Source organism: Myxocyprinus asiaticus, chromosome 28 (genome assembly GCF_019703515.2).
Source record: "Myxocyprinus asiaticus isolate MX2 ecotype Aquarium Trade chromosome 28, UBuf_Myxa_2, whole genome shotgun sequence".
NCBI classification, from domain to species: Eukaryota; Metazoa; Chordata; class Actinopteri; order Cypriniformes; family Catostomidae; genus Myxocyprinus; species Myxocyprinus asiaticus.
Genome location: NC_059371.1, coordinates 3,043,864 through 3,065,063, shown reverse-complemented (window position 1 = coordinate 3,065,063; position 21,200 = coordinate 3,043,864). Strand labels below are relative to the sequence as shown.

At 36.2% G+C, this 21,200-nt stretch overlaps 1 protein-coding gene across 1 annotated transcript in view; it reads left to right on the top strand.

The window, feature by feature from the left end:
* opn7b (opsin 7, group member b) overlaps nt 1-13,403 on the top strand; it is a 92,222-nt gene extending 78,819 nt beyond the window's left edge. The window contains exons 5-6 of the mRNA XM_051659859.1: nt 5,924-6,258; nt 12,912-13,403. Of these exons, the coding sequence (XP_051515819.1) occupies nt 5,924-6,258; nt 12,912-13,403 (827 nt within the window). The remainder of the gene's footprint in view (nt 1-5,923; nt 6,259-12,911) is intronic.
* Nucleotides 13,404-21,200: the final 7,797 nt, after the last annotated feature.

Sequence of the window (21,200 nt, the reverse complement as noted above, 5' to 3'; positions counted from 1 at the left end):
TCAATCCTATCTTAATTAATTCTCATTCAGGTCCTTAACAATAACACACAAGTGCGATGAATTGAAAAATGTAAATTATACAATGGTTATAATGCTTTTTGCCCATCATGTTAACATTTTCTTTTTTATATATATATATATATATATAAAAGAAAAAAAACGTGACTTTTTACAGCTGATTGTGTCTTTTATTACCCAGAAATCAGCCTGTTTCACACACATTGTGTGTGAGGCATCTGCATCAGTGCTTGAAATGGGACTCCCCCTTCGGCATCCGAGCGTTTTGCCTTCACACTGTAACACTGCTAAAATGTGTGCTCTATCACTGCCATCTGTAGACATGGAAAACCACAAAAACTATACCAAACAATAAAAATAAATAACATTTATTTATTTCCACCCTGTACTGTACCGCCCTATAATCATCCATTCACCATTTTTGGCTTCTATTAAAGAGTTTTATTTTTTTTTCATTGGCAGATGGGTATTTCTATAGTGCAGACAGACAGCAAAAGGAGTGAGGGGGTAAACGGATTAAAAGCACAGGGAGCTGCATGGAAAAATATACTCGCAATGTTTCAATGTCCCAGTGATACCAGTGAGGGAGCACGGCTTGCTGAGGCTCCCCTGTGATTTGGTCTGGAAGATTTCACCTCCATCTTTAGCCATTATTCTCTGTTTTTCTGGAAATTAGTAAGAAGCAACATCCTTTTCAAAGCTTAGTTGCTTTGACATTGGTTCCTTTGTGCTAAAATGACCTCAGTTGTCTTCATTAGACATGGAGACAAAGATGGAAGGCCATTAGCCCCCGGCTGCTGCCTTCATCCAGATTAAAGTGTCTAATGCTGCAACATTAACATCTTTAAATAATGTGGTAGGCCTCATCAATTACTAAAGGTTTAATAGCTAATTCCACCATGTGTTTGGGTGACTAATAGAGACCAGTGAATACTCTTTGGCACAGTAGAGCATGGCACTAGCAAGGCCAAAGCCATGGGTTTGATTCCCAGGGAATGCACATGCTGATCAACTGTATAGCTTGAATGCACTTTAAGTCACTTTAGATAATGGCATCTGTTACCGCGCGGTGCATTGTGTGTAGTTACTATCGGCGAGTAAACTTTAAATAATGAGGACAATTTAAGACACAACTTTTCAAAGCATTGCTTCTGTACAAATTCACTGCATTCAACAATAAATGTGAATTTTAGTCATGATCGGAGTTTAAATTGTCTGCTGTGAGCAATGTTCCCGTTATTATGTACAGTCCACAGGTTTATTTGTGAGATGTTTTGGACCATATTTTTATAGAGTCTGTGGCCGATTCTTTATGTTGGGGGGCCTGACAGACAACTGATTGCTTAAGTAAACTGTTGCAGAAGAAAAAAACTGTTGGATGCAGTGAACTACATATTGCGCACCTACAATAATTAAATACACACTTTTGAAGCAACTCAAAGCACTCCGGTTACATTGAAGCACATCGAGCTCGGGCTGCGCATAAGTGGTGTCGTGCCCTAGATTGCAGTATCTCCTATTTATTTATTGTTTGTGTATTTATCAGTTTTCTTATTGTAGGGCTGCCCTTAGTGTCCAAAAATCCCCCAGAAATAAGTCCACAAAGATGTTCAATTGTGATATATGCATTTTTTGCATCAGTGCTGTTGCATAATAAGAAAATGTGCAAATAATCGTAAAACTGGTTACATTTTTTCCGATCATGTTACGGTTATGTAGGCTGCACGTGTTATAGGACAAACCACTTTCATTATCATAAACACATCGGAGCACATATAGTTTGACTTCTGCAAGAATTGCAATGGTTTCATTACACTGGTCTCATGCACAACAGTCCCATGCACCAGCAGACAACTGAATGAGAGAGCAAGACCGACAATTGAAACTGACAGCTCTTAAAACCCTGTCTGTGCTAGACACCAGACTCCTCTGTCCTCCTCTCTGTTTCTGTTTCTTTGCATGACTGTTTCTCAGCAGAAAACAGAGAGCAGCTGTAATAAAGGCAATTAGCCTGATTCAGAGTGCACAGACTTCCTTTTATTGCATTAAAACCAAATCATAGTTTCATCACTGTAAAATAATGTATGTTAAAAATAAATAAATAAATAAAAAATTGAAATGCTGGTACACTTTTAAAAGCATGGCTTAATTCAGTGCTACATTGCTTGAGTCAAATGTACAGACAAATAATGAGTAAAATTTACTTGAAAAAGAGTATAGCAAAGTAAACCTTCCTTAAGAATTTCTAATTAAAGCCACAAAGAATTGTGTAGCCTTTACTTACTTTGTTAAATTTACTAGCAATTTCTGCAAGGAAATTGTTTCCTTGTGTTTTTTTTTTTTTTTTTTTTTTTAAGTAAACCCCACTCCATATTTTTTTCAATGTTGTCCCGTGGCCCCAATTTATGATGTAATAACAACAACTGCGAAAATAATCTACTCTGGTTTTGTTAACCAAGCAACATTTAAGCAAATGGAACAACTTTCTTGGTATAGTATAGCCCTTTTAAATTTTAAGTGTTTGAACATGATGTCTTTTCAGCTCATTGCGGGATAGTAAAGTGTCCAGTCAATCTGCACTTTACAATCTCGCAGGAAATTGCAGGTCATCCAGGTATTTCTCGCTTACTCAATCAAGTCATTTTTATTTCTACAGCACTTTTCACAACACACATCGTTTCAAAGCAGCTTTACAGAAAATGATGTTGTAACAAAAAATGATGCTATTAAAGTTCTCATTGTGCTGTTCAAATGAATAATGAGATTAAAATGCATGCCTTAAAAATTATTGTCTTTAGGCCCCCAGTGAGCAAGCCGAAGGCGACTGTGGCAAGCAACACAAAACTCAATAAGATGTATATAAAGGAGAAAAATAACCTCAGGGGAAACCAGGCTCACCAGGGGAGCCAGTTCCCCTCTGGCTAAACAGCATGAATACAATGCCAATATTAGGCCAATATTAGTTATCTATGTGTAACACAAGTCTTGTTTTATGTGTAAACTAAGGAGATGTTGGTCTCAAACTATAAGATTAATGATTAAGTGTCTATGAATTCCATCCTAAATTGCTTACTGTTTTATGAATACTGAGGATTCGGTCATACTACTCCATTGGCATAATGTTTAAAAAAAAAATAAAAATAAAAGTGATCTCTCTCTACATTTGATGAACATCTGCTGCAGTTAGACATTATGCATTATTCTTACCCATAGTCAGTGGTCCCTGAGCTGATAGGAATAATAAGAATAACTTTACAAAGATAGTCTAGGCTATAAGTACAGTATATGTAGGCTATATATTTTTCCAATTTATATTTCATTAATAAACTCTTATTTTCCATTTTAATTTCAGACTAATCACCAGTAGGCGTGACTTCCTAAGTTGGGGACTTGTGTTGCAAAATAAATCTTGACTTTCCGACTATTATCTGACTTAAATTACGTTCACGTAATTCCCAGTTTTTCCTATTTGTCCAATAGCATGTGAAGGCAGGGTGATATACATCTACAGACAAACAGATGCAACTTTGATTTGGTTTATTAAAAAATTCAGTCAAGCAAGATTTGATCTCACAACCTCAACACTTAAAGCAAGGAATATTCCTCTGAGCCCCCTACGATTCATAATTGAGTAAGAGGCTGAGCCCCACTAAGACCCTGCTGGATTCCACTGTAATAGTGTGATGCAGAAAGGCTCATTTGTCGTACTATACTGTATATTGTCCTGTGTAAGCATGTATTTGCCAACGCTGTTGATGTTTTCTGTAAATGGAGGGACTTGATTATATACACTTTCTAAAACATAATAAATATGTTTGTTTCATTCAGAAGGCTCTTTGCCATATTTTTATGGGGGTTTTGTGAAAGGCCCAGACTGAAGAGATTATAACTTTGCTCACTCGCTGTGCTGCGGGTGAGTTTAGCCTGTATTCATTTAAAGCTGTTCCTTCACTGCAGAGATAATATTTTCCTACTGGCTAACACTAAGCCTCTGATTCAGATGCCCTCTTTAAGTCACAGAGGCTATGGCTCACATATATTTACTGTATATATACACTACCGGTCAAAAGTTTTGAAACACTTGACTGAAATGTTTCTCATGATCTTAAAAATCTTTTGATCTGAAGGTGTATGCTTAAATGTTTGAAATTAGTTTTGTAGACAAAAATATAATTGTGCCACCATATTCATTTATTTCATTACAAAACTAAAATTTAATAAAAATTAAAAAAAAGTTTTTGAAATTGATGACTTGGTCCAAATAATAAAGAAAAGCAGCCAATAAGTGCCCAACATAGATGGGAACTCCTTCAATACTGTTTAAAATGCATCCCAGGGTGATACCTCAAGAAGTTGGTTGAGAAAATGTCAAGAGTACATGTCTGCAAATTCTAGGCAAAGGGTGATTACTTTGAAGATGCTAAAATATAACACAGTTTTGATTTATTTTGGATTTTGTTTAGTCACAACATAATTCCCATAGTTCCATTTATGTTATTCCATAGTTATGATTGACTTACTATTATTCTAAAATGTGAAGAAAAATTATAGTAAAGAATGAGAGTGTTTCAAAACTTTTGACTGGTAATGTATATACATATTGTAAGCTTTAGTGCCATGCTGAGCATTTTATTTTTTATTCCTTCTATTTGCTTCTGTTGCAGAAAAAATTATTACAGTTTTATGGAGTCAGATTAAAAACATCATCCCTCCAATTATTGCCTCAAAACACCACATTTACATTTCATTGGTAGATATCATTTATTAAATGAGATTTGGTTAGGTCTGAATAAGCTTTATTAAAAATGCATAGGAAAAACAAGTCTATTTTTTTCTTTCCCATTTGACAAATTGTTTCTTGTTTCTTTTCATAAACCTCACAAAATTTTGAACCAAAAATTAAAATGATATCATAATTCCTGTAGCTCATTTGATAGAGCATGCCACTAGCAACAACACAGTTGTAGTCATATGGAGGGTTTTGATTGTTGGTGTTCTGTTTCTGGAAGTTGTAGGCCATATCAGGAGAAATGTTCTCCCAGATGATCTTGACGTACTGGTCATGGTCTCTCCTGGTTTGTTCGTGTTAGAAGCCCACGGCATGGTTGAGTTTATGCTAAACGATACAATGATACACACAGCCGAACCTGTTGAGGGAAACCACCTGTTTGCCACCAATTTTACCGAGATCGCACCTGAGAGGACAAAAAGAGAAGTTGATGGTTCATGATGTGACAGAATTTGGACTAAGACTGGTTAAATGTGCCGTGTTAATACAGTATGATTGTCCTCACCCATCCTTGTTCTCAATACAGATGAAGGTGGTCTGAGATGATCTGGGCACAAAGCGGATGCAGGTTGTTCTGTGGAAAGTTGCTATGCCGTTCGGAATAACTGACCTGTAATAATAGGCTGCAAATAAAAAGGCCCACCAGTTTAAAATAAGATCTACATGAATTATCGACATACATGAATATATCTACATGAATATATGTTCCTTAAATGAAATGGATTTACTCACAGAATTCACTGCTCACTGTGTGAGGGACCTCCACTATGTTGTTTGTGTTTTTCTTCCAGAAGCAATTGTTGTTAAAGTAGAAAAGAGCATTTCTGGTTTTATGGTGTTCACTTATTTACAACAGCTAATACAAAAATATGATATTGAAATTTGAGTTTGGTGGATAATATTTTTAAGAATTATCCTAGTTTAATAGGGTTTTGAACTAGGTGTTTGAAACCGACATACAAAAGTATTATTTTATTATTCTAAAAGTATTATTATGCAATGTAAACGTATTTATTTATTTAACGGTACTGATTTGTTTTCCCACTATGAGCATTCTTTATACTGCAGCAATAGTTGGAGTAATATTGTCTTAAAAGTCTTTTATGTTTTCATCAGGTAATAAATTCTCCTCATCTCACGCATGTTTACTGGTGGTGGTGGTGTGGTGCTACGCTGCAGTGTTTGCTATCGGCCCACTCTCAGGCTGGGGTCAGTACGGGTCTGAGCCATACGGTACCGCTTGCTGCATCGACTGGCACGCGCCCAGCTTCAGCACACCTGCCATGATCTACATCATCTGCCTGTTCTTCTTCTGCTACATCGTGCCCTGCACCATCATCATCCTCTCCTACACACTCATACTTGTGACGGTGCGGGGGTCCCAGCATGCAGTGCAGCAGCACGTCTCTCCTCAAAACAAGATCTCCAATGTGCAGACACTTATTGTCAAGGTAAGAGTTATGAGAGAGAGTACAACTGTTCTTGACTTACTATTGGCAAATGTAAATGTAAGCAGTACTGATATGTAAATTGAGCATTTTTTTTTACATCAATGACGAATAAGGATGTAAGAAAAAATATTTTAAAAAGCTAGTTTTAAAATGCATGTGCCAATAAATGTATTCTTTGTACTTATGTTGGTTTCATACCTTTTGCAAAACATTTTAATAAAGGTTACTTACTGTATGTAACACTTACTTAGTTCCCTTTGTTAATGGTTTATAAAGGGATTCATTATAGACTGACAAATCTTTTACAAATGCATTATAAATCATTTATATGTAGTGATAACAACATGAATAACAAGTGGCAGTAGCCTTACCCTGCAGTTCGTTCATCCTCTGCCTATGATCTCATTGGTTCTCAGCATCCTAAACTATGAATTTGTAAGACGCTGTATGCTGTTGTGCACTTAACAAACAAACAAAAACATTTTTTTTGTGGTAATCAACATTATGCCACAAATGTTGTTGATCGAGCTTAACTTGTATTGAACATGGAACATTAATTTAAGAATACATTTAAATGTTTTGGTTATTTTTTTAAATAAGAGAAAATGTTTATTGCTCTCTTTTCTCTAGTATCATTCCATTCAGTGAGGGAAAAATTAGTCCTGCAAATATTGTGAATTTGCACACAATATCCAGCGCAGGAGCCAGATTTTTGTGCAGATAATCATTGTTAAAAGAAGAACAAACTGAGTTGATGCTGTTCATGATTGAGAGGGCTGACTCACAGCTGTATATAAAACCAAATATAATTAGGATATTTGCAGGTTCAGTTTCACAGTATCACTTTTTTTAGAGCACTACAGACCAAGGTTATAATAGTTTAACATTTTTAATTTAGGGGCCTGGGTAGCTAAGCGAGTACTAATGCTGACTACCACCCCTGGAGTCGTGAGTTCGAATCCAGTGTCCAGCTGAGTGAATTCAGCCAGGTCTCCTAAGCAACCAAATTGGCCCGGTTGTTAGGGAGGGTAGAGTCACATGGGGTAACCTCCTCGTGGTCATAATTAGTGGTTCTCGCTCTCAGTGGGGCGCGTGGTAAGTTGTGTGTGGATCGTGGAGAGTAGCATGAGCCTCCACATGCTGTGAGTCTCCGTCGTGTCATGCACAGTGAGCCATGTGATAAGATGTGTGTATTGACGGTCTCAGTAGCGGAGGCAACTGAGACTTGTCCTCCACCACCCGGATTGAGTAACCACGCCACCATGAGGACCTACTAAGTAGTGGGAATTGGGCATTCCAAATTGGGGAGAAAAGAGGATAAAAAAATAAATAAAAAAATAAATAAAAAATTAATGTAGTTTTTTTTTCTATTTCATTTTCAATTTTTCACTCTAATTTAGTTTAGTTTTCGATTTTGTTTGTCAGTTCTTTGTTAGTTTTAGTTTAGTTTTAGTTTTGTTTGTTAGTTCTTTGTAGTTTTAGTTTAGTTTTTCTGTACTTTTAGTTTTTATTTTAGTTTTAGTTTTTATGAAAATGGAGAATGGAAAAACAGGCATATGTGTAATTGTGTAATGAGTAATTTATAGAACTTAACCACAAACTCCTCTTTAATGCACTGGACATGAGAAAGTAACTCTTACCGCATCTCTAAAAATGTTACTTCAAACAAAAATCTTTGCCAGTTCCAAATGAAATGTAAAACAAATCACAGATTGACAGGGTAAGACAGAATGAGTGAAAAGACTGTGTGTGTGTGTGTGTGTGTGTGTGTGTGTGTGTCGTATGTATGTTGATATGTGAGTGTGGGGGAGAGAGAGAGTGAGAGAGAGAGAGAGAGAGAGAGAGAGAGAGAGAGAGAATAAATTACTGGATATTGTTATATTGTTTCTGTTCTCTTTTAACCTCATGCTTTGACAAAGCAACGAACAGTCATGCCAATAAAGGTAAATAATAATAAATATTAATTCACTGGATGTTGCGGTCATGGTCCCCCCCAAATAATAAATATGCCAAATAAAATGGCAAATGTATTTGAAATTAACAGTTTGAGTAAGCATCATCTTGTTCAATTTGTTACTCAAAAAAGCATCTTGCTGTCTCAAAATTATTTGCATTAGTTTGCATTTTGCACTATAATTATTGCCCCTATATCTATAAGATATCACTTTAAACCCCCTAAAGGCCTTTTACCCCAAGTGAGGTGAAAGGCTCCCTCACCACCTTTTTTTAAAAACTGAATTTTAATCGAACCAACCTTCCGTTATTATTTATTTTCACACAAATTATATATATATATATATATATATATATATATATATATATATATATATATATATATATATATATATTATATCTTGATACATTTTGTGACCAGAAAAAAAAAGCTAAATTTCCTTAAGGGGTGCCTTTAGCCCTGTTGTACACACATTTTCAGAAGCCGTTAATAAAATAGAGTAATCAAATAGAGAACAGAGTAAACGGTCTACGTTTCTCAGTTACAGCTGCAATTTAACATTTAATATCATAATATAAAAACTTTTAAAAGTAATCTAATGCAAAATAATTATATTATTAATCTTTAGTGTGTGATTATTTGATATTATTATTCTAATAGATATTATTAGATAGTTCTGTTAAAGTTAATAGGCTATTGATTCCATGCAGTCAGAGTTTGACTAAGAATCAGACCTGCCATTGAATTTTATTGGGCTTAAAGCTACTAAAGATATCCACCTGAGGACAGGGATTCTTTTTATTTTTTTCTTGTCAATATTGCTGTTTGATTAATATTAACAATATAGACTGAGTCATGGATCGATTATCTGGAGTCATCGGAGAGGGAATTAGCTGCTAATCTGCTAGCGACTAATGTGGATTTGGAGCGCCTCTGGGAGAAATTGGAGGACATGGAGAACCGTAACCGGTGGAATAACGTCCAAATCGTTGGAATTCCTGAAGCCGAAGAGGGTCAGGATATGGTGAAATTCCTGGACGGGCTCTTTCCGAATCTGTCTGACATAACAGGACATAAGCTGGAAATTGAGCGAGCTCACAGGGTTCTGGCCCATCAATTTTGTGGAATAACACAACTTTGGGATAGTTATGTGGATGAATCTATATGTTCTTTGTGTTTATTCCACCTATTGGCTGGAGTTTGTTTTATAGATTATATTTTGTTGTGTAACTCTGTCTCACAACATTTTTATAGAAACACCGGACTTGAGCAATCCAATGGCAAGATGGCTTTGCCGCTGATTTTTTTTAGATTTTATGCTACAGAATTGGCTCCACTTTTGCTAGAAGTTTATACGGAATCATTAATGAATGGAAAACTTCCACCAACCATGACACAAGCCTGGATCAGTCTGATTCTTAAAAAGGACAAAGATCCAAGCGAGTGTAAAAGTTACCGTCCAATTTCCCTGATCCAGCTAGACGTTAAAATATTGTCAAAAATTTTGGCTAACCGATTAAGTAAAGTTATGACATCTCTTATACATATAGATCATGTGGGGTTTATTCGGGGTCATAGCTCTTCTGATTGCATTAGGCATTTCATCAATATCATGTGGTCAGTGGCGAATGATCAGACTCTGGTCACTGCCATCTCACTTGACGCCGAAAAGGTATTTGATATAGTAGAATGGGAGGATTATCTTTTTAAGATTTTGGAAATGTATGGGTTTGGGAATACTTTTATTGGTTGGATTAAGTTTCCAGGGGTGGTGGCAGCTTTTGCTTTTTGCAGATGATATTTTATTATTCATCTCCGACCCTACTAGATCTATGCCGTGCCTCCACAGAATTTTTAATTACTTCTCTAAGTTCTCGGGATACAGAGTTAACTGGGCTAAATCTGAAGCTTTGTCTCTGACAGCGTACAGCCCGGTAACAGCTTTTCAGCCTGGTGCCTTCCAGTAACCCAAACAGGGCATTAAATATTTGGGTATTTTATTCCCAGCAAATTTGTATGATTGAGGTTGAGTTAATTTTGACCCTTTAATAAAAAGGTTTTCGAGCGATGTGAGCAGGTGGACTTCATTACATTTATCTATGATTGGGAAGGTTAATGTTATTAAAATGAATTGGATTCCGAAATTCAACTACCTGCTACAGTCTCTCCCTATAAGATGTCCCCCTCTCTTATTTCAAGCAATTTGATAGCATAGCGAAGTCCTTCATTTGGAATGGTAAACATCCCAGATTACATTTCAGTAAGTTGCATAGGTCGAATGACAAAGGTGGGCTAGGCCTACCCAAGATTTTGTTTTATTATTATGCATTCGGTCTCAGACATTTGGCTCATTGGTCACTTCCACCTGAGAGAGCCCCTCCCTGGTTTTGTATTGAACAGGAAGTTCTTGCCCCTTTTTCGCCATTGCAAAGCCTTTCTATCAAACTAATCAGAAAAGTTAAGTTACACACCGTTATCTCGCATTTGCACTCAGTATGGACAAAAGTGTCCAGAGTGTTTAATCTGGACATTTATTTAAATGTTGACTCGAGCATATGGCTGAACCAAAATTATGTATTAATAAGTCCCCTTTCTGCTGGTCAGAATGGATTGTGAGGGAGGTCAATACACTCTGTGACCTATATGAGAGTGGAATGTTGAAATATTTTGATAATTTTGTTCAACATTTTGGGATTCCCAGATCTCAGTTTTATAGGTATTTACATCTGCGCCACCTGCTCTGTACTATTTTTGGGAGTAGCAGACTCTCTGGGAATGGTGATTACTGCTTTTGGAAAAGGTCATGAGGCATCAGTGTATTACTCCCTGCTAATTCAGAGTCTGGGGGATGGAGCTTTAACTTCTATAAAGAGATTATGGTAGAAAGATTTAAACTTGGTATTGGAGGAGGGAGTGTGGTCTAGGATTCTAAAAAACATCAAGTCTGCATCAAGGGTGTGTCTTATGCAATTCAAGATTTTACATCAATTCCATTGGACCCCCTCTAGATTGTACCACCTGCTGGCAATGCCAATCAGAAGATGGAGACACAACCCATGTTTTTTGGTGGTGTGTTAAGATCCAAGAATTTTGGTTGAAGGTTCAGAGTTTTATGTGTGATATATTGGGCACTCAAATTTCATTTTGCCCCAGACTCTGAATTTAAGGAGATGGGGCGGTAATCAATATAGGGGATAAATGCTTTGGGTTCTATCCAGTGTCATGATCATCAGACAAATTGTTTTAAGGGGATAGAAGTTGGCCGGAGCGCCCTCATTTCAAGAATTGTGCACGGGGATGGGGAGGGTGTCTCGCTGTGAATGCAGCTGCGCAAGTGAACAGTCAAACACTCCTCTTGGTCCAAAATGTAAGCAGACAGGACAATAAACTTATACCTCAAAATATCCGATCTGTGCAATGTGTAAATGCAGCCCAATAGACCTGCTGCTCTCTGTTACATTGTTAATATTTTTTTCTGATTAACATTTGGGGCATGGGGGCGTGGTCATGTGTCGGTCTGCGGGAGAGAGAGAGCAGTAAGACTCGTCACCTGGGTCATAATTATCTCTAACGCATGTCTCTAATTATAGTGATGGCGGAGGGAGACCTGAAAAGGCATGCCAGAGCGTCAGAGTGAGAGAGAGAGACCAGAGCCTGTTCCTGTAGTTGTGTTTGATACTATTGACCTGTTTGTGTGTTTGGCCACCAAGAGCCCTTTTTGTTTTAGTTTCTTTGTGATGCTGAAAGAGTGAATAAAGACTCACCCCAACTATTCGCTGTCTCCTGACTCCTCCATCGCCCACGAACTCAATCTTTTCACAGTGGTGCCGAAAACCCGGCTTTGGAGGATAATGCCGTTATGAAGTCTACACCACTGGATGAAGTTATCAAGTCCCTCGCCAGCATCCAGCAAGACCAACACCAAGCCCTCATGGTGCTACGCCTGGAGCTGGAACAATGATTCCAAGCCCTGCTCCAGGCACAAGCAGAGAACCGGCAGGTATTCTGGAGCCTGATCTCCAGAAAGGGGGCTGGCATTGCGACCCCACCAGAGCCAACCCCACCTGTGTCTCTGAAGAGAATGGGGCCAAGTGATGACCCAGAGGCCTTCCTAGATTTGTTTGAAAAGGTGGCCGAGGTATGGAAGTGGCCCCCCCCAACCAGTGAGCGGCTCACTTATTGCCCTTACTCTCCGAGGAGGCGCAGCTAGCGACACAACAACTTCCCGCTAGGAACAGCTGAGGAAAGCCATCCATCAACAGGTTGGTCATAGCCCCGAACAGTGTCATCAGCTCTTCAAGTCCCTGAGCTTCGGGAGGCACAACCAGAAATGGTTGCTGGCAGAGGGAACCCACAGCGCCGTGGATATCGTCGATCTGGAATTTCAGAATTGTACTTCATTTCTTCATTATGTTCTCAGGAAGGTTACAACAACTAGACATTTGATAAAAAATATCAAAATGAATTTTAGGTCACAAATTGAAAAATGTTATTTATAGAAGAGGTTTATCCTTTTTTTATGAATTGCATTTTTGATGTATTGTAGAAACACTTCTTCGGTCAGACAAATAAACAAGCATCACATCATTGATCCATTGCCAGATCTCTTTCCTCTTTCATTTAGTGAAGTGAATGTTTTATTATCGGATGTTTGTTGATATTGTTGTCTCTGTTGGTGTTTGTTTTACTCTGCACACAGCTATCAGTGGCAGTATGTATAGGATTTCTGATGGCATGGAGCCCGTATGCTGTGGTATCTATGTGGGCGGCCTTTGGTGAACCAGATTTGGTTCCTCCAATAGCATTTGCCCTGGCGGCCATGTTCGCCAAGTCATCCACCCTCTACAACCCGATGGTCTACCTCGTGTTCAAGCCCAGCTTCCGCAAATCCCTGTGCAGAGATGCCACAAAATTCAGGAGGACACTGTGTCCGTGCATGTGCCAGACAGAGGGTCAACAGAAAGACACCACAAACCTTCCAAAACTGAACACAAAGGAGGAGTGTGACCTCACGTGGGCATCTAATGGGCTGCATGAGAGCCACCAGTCCTGCAGACACTGTCCAGAGGGCAGAATGGGACATTACCTGGACATCACACCCCAGAGGACAGCTCACATCCTCATTGGCTCCACCCACAGCGAGGTGGTGGTCAGTCAGCTCTCCAACGAGATGCATAGCGACTTCCTGTAGAGAGTGAGAGAGTGATGTAGACCACTTAAAAAAAGTGGTATTGTTTTGGTTTGACCACAACCATAAAAGAAAATGGTTATGTTGGGGGAATAGATCCATTGGCATTCTTTGGAAGACATAAAACAGGAATATGCCTTAAAGTCTTGTAATGACAAGAATGCTGGTTGCAAAAAGATATTACACTACTCACACTTGTTACAACCTGGTCTAATAAAATTATGTTACTATATCTACATTTTTGCAAAAATATTTTTTTACATGGCTCGTTATACGTATCGCGGCAGTTTCCTGGTGAAATAAACATGATTTTTATTCACTTTCACACAAATCAGGAGTAAAAACATATTACTTTCACCCTGTTCCTCACACAATGCTATCTTATGACATCTAAACACTTATACTATAGTGCATGACTCGTAAGGAAATACATTTTAATATTTGCATTAAATAATCAGCTACATTTACAAGCTTGTTCAGGTGTGATCAAATTGTGCGGTAGCTCAACTGATTAAGCATTCACTTGCGATTCAAAGGACCAGGGTGAAGAACACACGAGTCGACACGTGAGCCGAAATTGTCATAGAATAATACAAAATTATGTTTTTTCCTCAGCAATTTTGCTCTTCATCTTACATTTGCTTTTTATGACACTTTCGTTTATGTTTCTTTTTCAGGTTTAGGGATAGGATAGGTTAGGTTAGGGTTAGGGTTAACCAATAGAGCTCTAAACTTTAAAATCTCATCTGTTTGGTAGAAAATGTAACTCACATTTACCGCCACACAGTGGACATTTCACCTCGAAACTGCCTTGATACGTGTAAGGAAAGTGTAATATAATTTGGCTAAAATTTCGCCACACTCATATAATTTTTATGAGATCAGGCTGACTTGTTAACTAAGCAAGTTTTGCTACATGGTAACTCAGAATAACAAAAAGAAAATAGAAGAAATTAAAACTTGATTTGGTAGCAAATCTTCTGAATGGCAAACTTGGGTTTGAGTTACACATCTCCAGGAAGAGTTCACCCAAAAATGACGTTAGCAACCTGAATGTAATTTTTTCCATGGAGCACAAAAGGAGAATTTAAAAGAGTCTTAACGCTGGCTCATAGTGATCTGTCAAGCTTCAAAAAGGACCAAATAAATAAATAAATAAATAAAACACCAATAAGAACCATAAAAGTCTTCTGAAGCCTTACAGTAACTTGGTGTGATGAAATTCGGTCTGTTATTCACATTATTTTAAGTTCAGTCATGAAACTACATGGCGCAAGCTCATAGGTCCTTTGAACATGTAATCTGCTGGCCAACTGGCTCAGAAGCTCCATGCTGATACAATGCAAAAATGTATTTTCTCAGTTCTATTTTATTTTATTGTTTTCTTGTTTTAAGCATAAACCTCACCAAAACAATACTTAATATCATGTAATTTTTGTTTCTCAAGATTGTTTTTTTTTCTTCATGTTTTAAGGATGCTTGGGTTGTTATTTTATTTATTTTTGCTGTGTAGGTTCTCTGTCTTTGTACTTGCTCTGCAGTAGCAGCACTGTAAGCAGACTCACCAAGACCAACCTACTTTTCACATCTTTAAACTTCTTCCAAGAGTTGTCACAACTGAAATCTACAGCATGACTTCAACAGACTATAATGCACGAGTAATATGGACTAGTTTTATGATATGTTTATGTTACCCTATCTGGAGCTTGACAGCTGTGGTCACTGTGTAAAGATTCTTCAAAGGTTCTCATTTTGTGATCCACAGAAACATAAGGATGAGTTTTTATTTTTAGAGAGAGCTTGAGTTTTCTCAACATCCTGCTGGTGAACTGATGAAGACCTCACAGCCAATGACTTATCTTCCAGTGGGACATCAGTTATCAGTGCATGTGCTCACTACATGCAGTACAAGACTTTATCTATTTATTTATTTATTTATTGAAATCAAGCCTCAAATACAAGTTATATATTATGAATTACACTGTAAAGTTTAATGGGATCCAACAGTCTCATGACAACTCATAATATTTTTATTTTAATTTCTCATGGTAGGTCTTGGGTATAGTTTAGAATAATCTAGTCTGAATGATAATTATACATCCACGGAACTTTCCCTAACACAAAATAGAATCTTTTTTTGTTAATAAATTAGTTAAATAGGGGATTCGTTCACAGACATGCTCTTGTTGTACAAAGAATGTGGTTTGAGATCTATCTTTTTAAATGTGTCAATAACAAATGTACAAAATTATCTAACCAAATGGTTTAGAACTTGTAAAATAATAAAATAACAACAATGTGGTCAAAACACAAATAAATTAAATTAGCTGTAAACATACATAGGTTTATAATAGGTATTTATACATTGTTATACCATGTTGATGTTTAAAGACATGGTTTGCTTTTTTAAACCTTTGACACAAAGGTCACCATTAGTGTCCTAATCAAGTAAACCGCAGCATGCCATTAATTTATTGTAAGTAACTTTCTATGAGACATGTCAGATAAATGCCAACTAACTAGTGAGGTTTATGGGTAGAAAGATGATCCCATACACTAAGACTGATGTAAGGCATTGATATGGATCTTTTTTTAAATTATTGTCATTCTATAAATGATAAATCCATATAATACCATATAATGCTATATATATATATATATATATATATATATATATATATATATATATACAGTACTGTACAAAAGTTTTATGCACTTGTGAAAAATGTTGCATAGTGAGGATGTCTTCAAAAGTAATGACATAAATAGTTTTCATTAATCAATTAACATCATACAAAGTCCAGTAACTGTGCAGTTTTGTCTTGTTTCGTTGGTTGATTTAATCAATTGTTTTAAACAGCACTACATTTATTATTATTTTATGAACAGAGATTTAATAATATATAGATATATATATATATATATATATAAAGTACAAATGCACAAACTGCATGTCTGAGAGAATGTATGTGTAGATATGTATATTATTCTTGCATTTGCAAGAACACATATGATTGTCCTCTTTGAGGGACTGGATCTCAAATATGAAAGCATGAGAAAAAAAAGGTATATGAAGAACTGTGATGCTGTAACTCTTAGTGACATTAATGAGAGAAAAACAAAAAGGTTGGCAGTGAAGTCTGCAAACATTTTCAAAACATTTCAAGTGATGACAAAAAAAGAACAATAACTGCTCACGAAGGACTCTCTCCAGCAATTAATATCACATTTTTATTTATTTATTTCATTAATTTTTTCTTTAATTATGCCTCAATACAAATATACCTCAAAATGTACGTATAGTTTTATTTTTCCATGATTTATCAAAAATATTTATATATTAAAAAAAAAACTATCCAGCATGATAATAAAATAGCTTTTATCTTTGATTTTTGCTTGCCAACCTGCACTGTGTAAGCAGGTAGACAATAACAAATGCCACTGGCACACTGGTGCATAATATGGTAGTGGTAGTTGTCGTCACAAAAGAGTTTAAGAGCAACACTAAACTGATGTAGGGCAAAATGAGCAAATATGAATTCATCAGATGGTCTTTATCACTGTGTGGCACTGGTACATAACTGGTGTATAAATCTTGTACATACAATGAAAGTATATTGTGACCAGGGGCTGTCAAGCTCCAAAAACTGACAAAATTAGTCCCTTAAAAGCAACATAAAAGTGATCTGTAAGACTATATTCCAAGTCTTCTGAAGCCATGCTCTTGTTTTATGTGAGGAGCAGACCGAAATATAAGTTGTTTTCACAAAAAATCTACCGCCCTCCGATTCATACCCAAGGCAACGACCCATCCAAAACATTCAATTTTCAGTCAGTTTCTGTCATGTTTAGTTTCTTTCGACAGTGAATAGCATGTTCAAAATCTCAATTTCTTAAATGATATGCACTGTGAATTCGGCAACAGAAGGTCGAAAGTTGTGCTGCTGAAATCTGTCTGTGCTTCCTAAAATTTTAACCACTGCCCCCAGTTAGAAGTGGAAGTGTTGATGTAATGTGATGTCCACAGGGTGGCACCAAAAGCGAGAAAACCCTAACTCAAACCCCAACCCTAAACCTAACCGTCAGTGGAGTAAAAATGTCATCTTGGAGTGAAAACGCAGCCTCCAAATCACACTTGTATTTCTTTTAATCTATTTTCTAATTCAACAATATTACACAAGCACACGTCTGTGATTACCTGTGGACTCATAGCAGTGCTGATATTCAGTAGAACATCACGATTGCGAGTATAATATTGCTTTTATACAACAGTTCTATAAAACAAGCAGTTATCCAGTTTTAAAGAAACAAAACATTTAAGGTTATTTGCAAGATCTGCTGTCTGGTTTCATCAGTCAAAAGAACGTTGAACATGAAATAGCATTTGGACTAGCCACAGCAAAACTACCATTTACTGCAGGCGACTACCTGAATGATGACATTCAATGAAATTTACCCAAAATCTTCTGTTTTCGTATATGTCTTCATAAAAAATAAAAAAACCCCACTTCCGTTCATTGTTGAAACCATCTATTTTTTTTTTTTCATGATTTAAGTGCATTTTAACAATACTGTCTGTGACGCTCTGATGAGAATTTACTAGAACTAACTGTTGTATAATCTGTGTATTAATTTCAATGCAAAACAAGCTAAACAATTCTAATCTCAGGGTATAAAAGGAAACTTAACCAACAGTACATGCACGGCAGTCTGTAAACGTCTAGGGAGGCAGTTATAACCAACCTCTCGCACACATGACAGTGTGGTTATTCCTTTATTAGTCCTTTCTGGAATTACATCATCTTTTAATCTCTCAGGAGGCCACTTGATGTCAACCTCTGTGCTACACGTGACTGAATTCAGTACATCCTTTCTGTAACCCAATTAAAACCAGTTAACCCAATGGATTTCAGTTTACCCCTTTTTTTATGGAAAAACTGTTATTCAGATTCAGTTCAATTTAATGCATCATATTTCAACTGCTCTTGACTGTACTGTACTGTGTTTACAATAACAGGAACAGGTTAAAACCAGCATACACAGGCCTTTAAGGATTTTAGAAATCAAATAATTTTTATGTATGAAACTATTGTGAATGACAAAATCGATGCAACTATGCATTTACGCAAACAAGGTTAACAAACTTCATTTCTTTTGACTATTTTGCTTTAATTTCTGTGCCTGATGATTGATTTGTCTGTCCATTTTGTTTTATATAAATTTGTTGCTGCACTTAAACATTGTCTCATGCATAGAGTATATGTGATTTAAACAGGGTCTTGTTTAAAGCCAATATACAGATAATTCCAATGCAAAAAAAGCTTGTAGACATGTTTTTCTATGCTCCATACTATGCACTGGTATATGGTTACACTGGATTCGTGCTACTTCTATGAGGTCTTTGAAGTGTAAAAAGAGCACATTGTGTACATGTTCATGGTTAATTAGGGGTTGACGTCATTAAGGCCTAGCCCAGGGTAACGCTTCAATTCAATGTCCTGCACAGCTTTGTAACTTAACAGGAGAATATACATTCTTCTATAAAATTACAACATTACTGTAAATTAAAAGCATACTGTATGTATCTGATCAGCGTGAAGGTCACTTTGGCAATGTGGTGCTATTGTGCAAATGTAAGCTCAGGACAATTATTTCTTTCATATACAGGATAATGTACAGAACATTACAATCAGTACAACTGTGGCACATGGGTGAGTCTCACAAAAACATATTCAGTTTATATACAGGTTATCAATATAATAAATCAAATACTACCATAATGTATACATTTGCATTATGATAAAAAAATATATATATATATGGTAATGAGTTTTGTTTTGTTTTTTTTGTTTGTTTTTTTCTCATGTAAACACAATTTGGGGGGGCCCGAACATGTTTTCATGAGATTCACCCACATATTTTTCTTTCTTTCTTTTCTTTTTTCTTCTTTAAACCAAAAGGTATGAATGCAGTGTCGGTTAAATTATGATTAAAAAAAAAAGGTTTGTCACCTTGCTCACCCCCACCCTTTCAAAAGAGCCAATTGAGTTGTACATATGTTTATTTTTGAAAGATTTTTGTAACACTATTGCAGTATTCTTATTATAACAACTATAAATTAAGTTTCAAATGTACTGTGAAGACTTGTGTCAGTATGCACGATTTGTGCTGTAATGATTTTCCAGGTGGATTTTATTCAAATGGACAAATGAGGCAGAAAAAGCAAACTTCTGATATACATGAATCCAGATAATTTTGAATTTCATGAATTTTACAAACATATCTGATCTCTGCACAGACAAAATCTAATTTGGTAGATTTACACATCAGACCCACAATGAATCAATTCAATATACCAGGTTTTTTGTTGACTAAACTTCTTGAGCTTCAGCTTTCAAAAATCAATTTACAGGCAGGAACTCTGAATAATTTTTTAAGACCTGTGGATTAGAAAAACTTCAGAGTGTTCATTGGGAGGAAACATTCATATATCTTGTTGCAAACAGCAACTTATAATCGTCCAGAAGAAAATTAATTGCATCTACCTCATTGTTCAGGGACAGCTTTAAAATGTAATGAAAATTTGAAATGTTAAATATTTGTTTTCCTTTTACTCTAGAAATGTATTCTGTGTGCATGTGCATGTGCATTTTTTAAAAAAAATATTTTTTTTTGGCTAGAAAATTACATGGTCTATTTATGTTACTGTCAGACTTTTCATATTTGTACAGTGTTCAACGCCTGCATTGTAATTCACATTGCAATATATATATATATATATATATATATATATATATATATATATATATATATATATATATATATATATAAAACTTAACCACTGTGAAAAATAAACATTTTGTGCTCATAAATTATTCTTAATGCCAACGTGTGTATGTGTGTGTGTGAGAGAGAGAGCTTTCTGCATGTTGGATGTTTTATTCAAACTTTATTCAGAACAGGGGTCTGGCTAGCTCATCGAGTATTGACACTGACTACCACCCTTGGATTCGCAAGTTCGAATGACTCCAGCCAGGTCTCCTAAGCAACCAAATTGGCCCAGTTGCTAGGGAGGGTAGAGTCACATGGGGTAACCTCCTTGTGGTCGCGATTAGTGGTTCTTCCTCTCAGTGGAGCACATGGTAAGTTGTTGCCTCCACATGCTGTGAGTCTCCGCGGTGTAGCGTATTTGGTAGTATAAATGTACATGGGATGGGTTAAATTGCCCGCGTACCTCCACCATTATATGTAGGGAAACAGTATGTGTAAGCTAGGAATTAAATTAAACTGTCCTTATTCTGCATTATTATGTAAGGAAATTTATAATGGAATTAGTTGCATTTGACAACCAGTATAAATTAGATAAATTACAAATAACTAGGTTATTTGTCTGAATAAAATTCTCCACAATTAAAATCGTAATACAACGTCTCGTTGTATCTGCTCACAATTGCTATTGTAAGGAATTAGCTTTAATAAGGGAATTATGATTAATTCTCTTATTGGAGTAATATTATTCTCATGGCTTATTGAAAATAATATTACACATATTTAGGTACAGCTTTGAAACTAAACCTTTTAAAAACAGGGATGAGATTATTTATCAAAATATACCACCGTCAAATTATCTTTAAAAGGGAAATATGAATAATTAATCATAACTCGTTATGATTAATTATAAATATTTGGATCAGTTAATAGAATTAACTTGATGTAGCTGAATTAACATTTCAATCAATTAATCTGTTCGTCCAGCAAACACTCAGTATTGATCGTCTATCAACTCTCAGAAAGGATATT